This window comes from Cucurbita moschata, unplaced genomic scaffold (genome assembly GCF_002738365.1).
Source record: "Cucurbita moschata cultivar Rifu unplaced genomic scaffold, Cmos_1.0 Cmo_Scf00016, whole genome shotgun sequence".
Lineage (NCBI taxonomy): Eukaryota > Viridiplantae > Streptophyta > Magnoliopsida > Cucurbitales > Cucurbitaceae > Cucurbita > Cucurbita moschata.
The window spans coordinates 2896233-2901871 of NW_019268532.1; the positions used below are offsets into that span (position 1 = coordinate 2896233).

The following is a 5639-nucleotide window of genomic DNA, read 5'->3' on the forward strand; positions in this document are numbered from 1 at the left end:
CTCACAATTACTTTCATTGAGACGTGTTCTTGGTTCACTCATGTACCCCTCATTTACTTGATTGTCATAGTTTATGTTATTTATGACTATATAGTGTCTCTGCATGTTATCAATGTACTATGTTGGGAACATCATAGGGTCATCAGCAAACATCTAGTAGTGAGTCGTTTATCATGACTAGCTTACATATATATTGTAGTTGGTTTAGGCATCAGAGTTGTTCCCTCGTATTTATGATATTATCACAGAGGAATTTGTTTTTGTTTAAAATAAAATAAAATAAAAAAGGATGAAAGGTTTTACGTCTATTTAGAGGAAATTTTCCATAAACCATATTGTGGGGAATTTTCTAAATATGCCATATAACTTACCCATGTTTAGAATGTTTTATGTTTTTTTTTTCCTAGAATGTTTTATTTTATGTTTTTAAGAAGTTATGTGATTTGCTTTAATTTATTTTATGCTTTCACATATTTTAAATAGGATTTTATCTTTAGAAAGTTATATTCTTCTGTAACTATGAAAAATATTTTTCGTCCATAATGTTTATATTTAAATTTATCATACATATTCTATTAAAGAAATCTTCAAATACTTTTGTTCTATACTTTTAGCATAGAGCAAATACTTTGTATCTTCATTTCGACAATTACATTTCATAATTTACAAATGAAATAATAAAATCATCTTTAAAGTAGATTTTGATTTTGATTTTACGACGTAAGATTGAAGATTTTTTATGTCTGAAGTTGAAAAATAAATATTAAGCTAGATTCTAAAAACTCTTTTAAAAAATTATAATAAAAAAAATAATAATTAGAGTAATTTTCTATTCACCTCCAAAAGAAATAAGATTATGAAATCAAAAGTTCTTTCTCTACTAACTACTTGTATAGTAATTAGTTGGCATTCGCTGAACTAGGTCGCGGTCTACTAGGTTGTAACAACTTGACTTTTTAAACTTATTATAAACGATTACTACTATGGGTATGTAAAAAACGGAGTTTACTCAAGAAAAATAGAGAACAAAAATCGAATGTCCTGATCACGATCCAAGCAGATTCAAGTTTCATATGAAAAATAATAATATACGAGAGTATAAAAATACTTAATAAGTAGTCCTACTTACATGACCACTGAGGCATAAACATCCATTCATACTTATCTTAGAATATGAAGGTCTTATTTTAGTTGGTCTAAGTATACAATTAGCACTATTAACATATCTATTTTGTTATGTGCTATGAGGTTCAGAGTGATTATCATTTTTTAAATATTAAATAGATGGTTTAAGGGAGGTGGCACACAAGTTTGAGAAGCTTTCTCCGCCAATCACTGTGAATGAGATTTTTATGTAATATAAATATTTTAGGGATTAAATTGAAAATTTTATTTTAACATTTTATTTTGAGTCCATATTTCGATATGATTACATAAATTATGATAATATTCTTGTGCTTGCACCAATATCATTTTGGAAGACCAGTTAACCAAAATAATAATAATAATATAATAATAATAATAAATAAATTATTTGTTTCCAATATTATTCACAAATAGAAATCACAACATAAAATCTACGAAAAAGTAGCTTACAAGCTCATTTCTTTTTGATGATTTTACAGGCATAATCTATGAGTTTTTCAAGCTCAACTTCACTAATAAGACCATCATTATTAGCATCAGCAAAAGTCATAGCGTACTGAGCTTTGTAGAATGGATTAATTGAGCCTAGAAAGCTAAATGCTTTCGTTACCTCTCTTATGTTGAGAAAACCATCTTTGTCGCTGTCATAATATTTGAATATCTTCTTTATCTGCTCTCTACTAAGTGGAACATTAGATATCTTTTCACTAAGAACTTTTGTCGAGGATTTTGTAACTTTGCCTTGTACTTGTATTTTTTGGTTTGTATGAGCATTTGAGCTAAGCTGGTGTGCACCCTTGTCGTTTGTTTTTGGAATCTTAGATAAAAACCCTTGATGGTTGAGTTGAGTTGATCCTCGAACATCACGGAGAAAGACTTGTAGCTCTTCTTTAGTGAGAACACCATCACCGTTTCTGTCATACTTCTTCATCAATTCATTTGCTTCATTCTCGGCCCAAGCTTTGAGTATGGACATTGTTGAACTAAGGCTTCTTTATTTGGGAGAAAATTTTTGAAGATGGAAGAAATCTTAAGATGGTTAAGTATTTTATAGACTAAAAAAATGAACTTTTGACTTTATAACTTTATTCTTTTTTGAGGTGAATGGAATAAAATCTTAGAATCAATACCGTTGCTTTAGAAAAAGATATTTTCCATAGATAGATATAAATATATATAAATAGATATAAATATAAATATATATATAAATATATATATATATATATATATATATATATATATATATATATATATAATTTCCCTTTGCTATACTAATTCAGATTTATTTCGTTACTTGTTCAAAACATGTTTTTTTTATTTTTTTATTTTTAATGTTGGATATAATTTTGTTGAGTCAAACAAAAACATCCTTGTCCAACACTTACTAGATACCTTTAAGGAAACTCATATTTTGTATATGAAAATTTAATTGGTAAAAGGCGAAAAAAAATCAAATATTTTATAAAAAATCAATGTTTAAGGTATCTAAATATCAATTTATAACAAGTTTTAAGCTGAATTCATTGAATCGACACTATTATTAAAGTAAAGTAAATTTGGAGCGTGAAATATCTCGTAAAAAAAGAAGTTTAAATTTAAAGAATAACTAGAATGCGATAGATTTCACGGTATTACATGTTTAAAATATTAAATTTAATTGAAAGTATTTGTTATAAACTAAAATACAAAGTGTTTCTAATATTTGAAGATTTCCATGCACGTTGATAAAAGTTCGAATATAAGTCTTATGAATCAAATATATTTAAGAATCTTGTAGTTATATTTTATCGACTTTTTAAGACTTTTATTTAGGGTCATCCTTACATGCATGTAGATAAATGTTTGAGAAACCTGCCATTTAAATGTAGAATAAAATAAATATTAGTAAAATGAAAATTTTCACTGTTAATAACTTTCTAAATTGGAATCTCATTTAAAATATTATCAAAATATGAAATAAAACATTTAGTAAAACATTATAGACATCAAAGAATATAAATGTTGATATAAGACGTACTATACATGATGCAAACACGTACAACATGGTTTATACAGATTTTTTTAATGGGACATAAAACTTTTCATCTTAATTTTTTTTAACTGTAAGATCCCACATTGATCGGAGAGGGGAACAAAATATTCCTTATAAGGGTATGAAAACCTCCCTCTAGTAGACGCGTTTTAAAATTGTGAAGTTGACGATGATACGTAATGGGCCAAAACGGACAATATCTCCCTCTACCAACTACTTGGTATAGTAATTAGTTTCATCCACTCTGTTGAGCTAGATGACGATATACTAGGTTGTAACAACTTGACATTTCAAACATAATTATAAAGGATTACTACCATTGGTATGTAAATAATCGAGTTTACTCATTAAAAATAGAGAAATTCACAGGATTCGTGTCTATAATTATCTCCATAGTCTTACTGTACACTGAATATCTTGATCATCATCTGTAGATTCAAGTTTCATATTAAAAAAAATATAGAGGAGTATAAAAATACTTAATAAGTAGTCCTGTTTACAAGACCCGTGAATCATAAACATCTATTCATACTTATCTTAGAATACAAAGATCTAAACTTAATTAGTTTGATTATACAGTTAACATGTGGAATCTCTCATGTGTTATTACTCGTGGCTTACTCAAAGCTATCCCATGTTGTTTCTAAATTAGAGTTATTGGTGTCTTTCAATTGATTACAAGAATTTGCATGGACTTTTCAGAACCGAGGTTTCGTTCTCATTCGAAAAATTTATTTTAACATTTTGATTTATTTTGTGTCAATATTTCGACTATGATCATATTAATAGAGATAGTATTCTTGTGATTGATCCAATATCATTCAAAAAGATACATTAACAAAAAAAATTAATATTAATAATAAAGTAAGATAAATTCTTTATTTTCAAATACTTATTATTGACTTACAACTCCTTTCTCTTTATTTTATTGTTATCAACGATCGACATCAGATACAATATGAAACTCACTTTTATAAGCTCATTTCTTCTTGATGATTTTACTGACATAATCTATGAGTTTGTCAAGCTCATCTTCACTGATAAGACCATCATTATTATCGTCAGCAAAATCCAAAGCGTATTGAGCCCTGTAATATGGATTAATTGAGCCTAGAAAACTAAAAGCTTTTGTTACCTCTCTTTTGTTGAGAAAACCATCTTTGTCGCTGTTGTAATATTTGAAAATTTTCTTTATTTGCTCTCTACTAAGTGGCACATGAGATGCCTTTTCACTAAGGACTTTTGTCGAGGATTTTGTAGCTTTGTCTTGTATTTCTATCTTTGAGTTTGAATGAGCATTTGAGCTTAACATGTGTGCAGCGTTGTCGTTTGTCTTTGGGATCTTAGATAAAATTTCTCGATTGTTGAGTTGAGTTGATCCTCGAACATCACGGAAAAAGAATTGTAACTCTTGATTATTGAGCATGCCATCACCGTCTTTGTCATACTTCTTCATCAATTCATTTGCTTCATTCTCAGCCCAAGCTTGGAGATTGGAGACAGACATTGTGAAGCTAAGACTTTGTCAGTTTAGAAAAAATATTTGAAGATGGAAGAAATCTTAAAATGGTTCACGTATTTATAGCGATTCAAGAAAGAACTTTTTAACTTTATAACGTTATTCCTTTTCAAGTGAATGGAACATAATCTTGATAGTTATTATTATTATTTAAAAAAAAAAAAAACTAGGAATCTGTAACGACCCTAAATTTCCACATACTCAGAGTCGCTACTAACGTCTCATGCTCATCTATAATGCGGAAATATAACTCCTACATGAACATAATTGATAACGAAAATTTCAGAAAAAAACGTTTAAAACAACTTCTTCTCTGAAAAACACAGCTATGGTCTTACGTGTTTAAATATGAAATACTGAAATTTAGAGAAAACAAAAACAAATACAAAATAATTTAAAACAATGGAATGCAAAATAACCTATTCTAACTTAAGACTAGAAATTTAAATATGAGTCTACCCTATGCACGTGCCACAGTCTCTACTCGCGATGCCGCCGTCCTCCGTACAAGTGCACCTTGCCTTTACCTGAAAAATGAAGTGGCACACGGCCTGAGTATTTCAAAGAATACTCAGTAAGTGGCCCCGCTATAGGGGCCATGCAAATGCAAACACATGCAACCATGATTTAGGGACCTATCTCTAATCATCTTAGGGGTGGCCTCCAGTCTCGGAAAATTGGATGTGTAGTACTTCCCTACACACGACTCACACGTGCGAGTGTGAATCCCCAGGGCGCTCGCACACCCCCTGGACCCTCTGGTCAAGCTAATCTGTAGCGACGTCCGGAGGTCAGCGGAACCCCATAGTGTCATGCGCCTCATGAACACCCTCATCTGTGTGCTTTCGCACCTGTGCGCATTCGCGCTCATCATAAGGTGCGCGTCCGCACTCATCATCTCTAGGGGAAGTAGCCCTATGCTTATGAACATACAAAATGCAT

At 30.0% G+C, this 5639-nt stretch overlaps 2 protein-coding genes across 2 annotated transcripts; both read right to left on the bottom strand.

The window, feature by feature from the left end:
- Positions 1–1586: 1586 nt before the first annotated feature.
- On the bottom strand, positions 1587–2133 carry LOC111454533 (probable calcium-binding protein CML11). The gene has a single exon (XM_023096031.1). It carries the CDS (start codon positions 2120–2122, stop codon positions 1601–1603), a length of 522 nt encoding a protein of 173 aa, XP_022951799.1. The 5' UTR covers positions 2123–2133; the 3' UTR covers positions 1587–1600.
- A 2024-nt stretch (positions 2134–4157) lies between these two features.
- Positions 4158–4685, bottom strand: LOC111454059. Its single transcript, XM_023095348.1, has one exon. It carries the CDS (start codon positions 4683–4685, stop codon positions 4158–4160), a length of 528 nt encoding a protein of 175 aa, XP_022951116.1.
- Positions 4686–5639: the final 954 nt, after the last annotated feature.

Excerpts from the sequence above, each read along its gene's own strand:
- LOC111454533 (XM_023096031.1), bottom strand. The coding sequence starts at position 2,122 with ATGTCCATACTCAAAGCTTGGGCCGAGAATGAAGCAAATGAATTGATG.
- LOC111454059 (XM_023095348.1), bottom strand. The coding sequence starts at position 4,685 with ATGTCTGTCTCCAATCTCCAAGCTTGGGCTGAGAATGAAGCAAATGAA.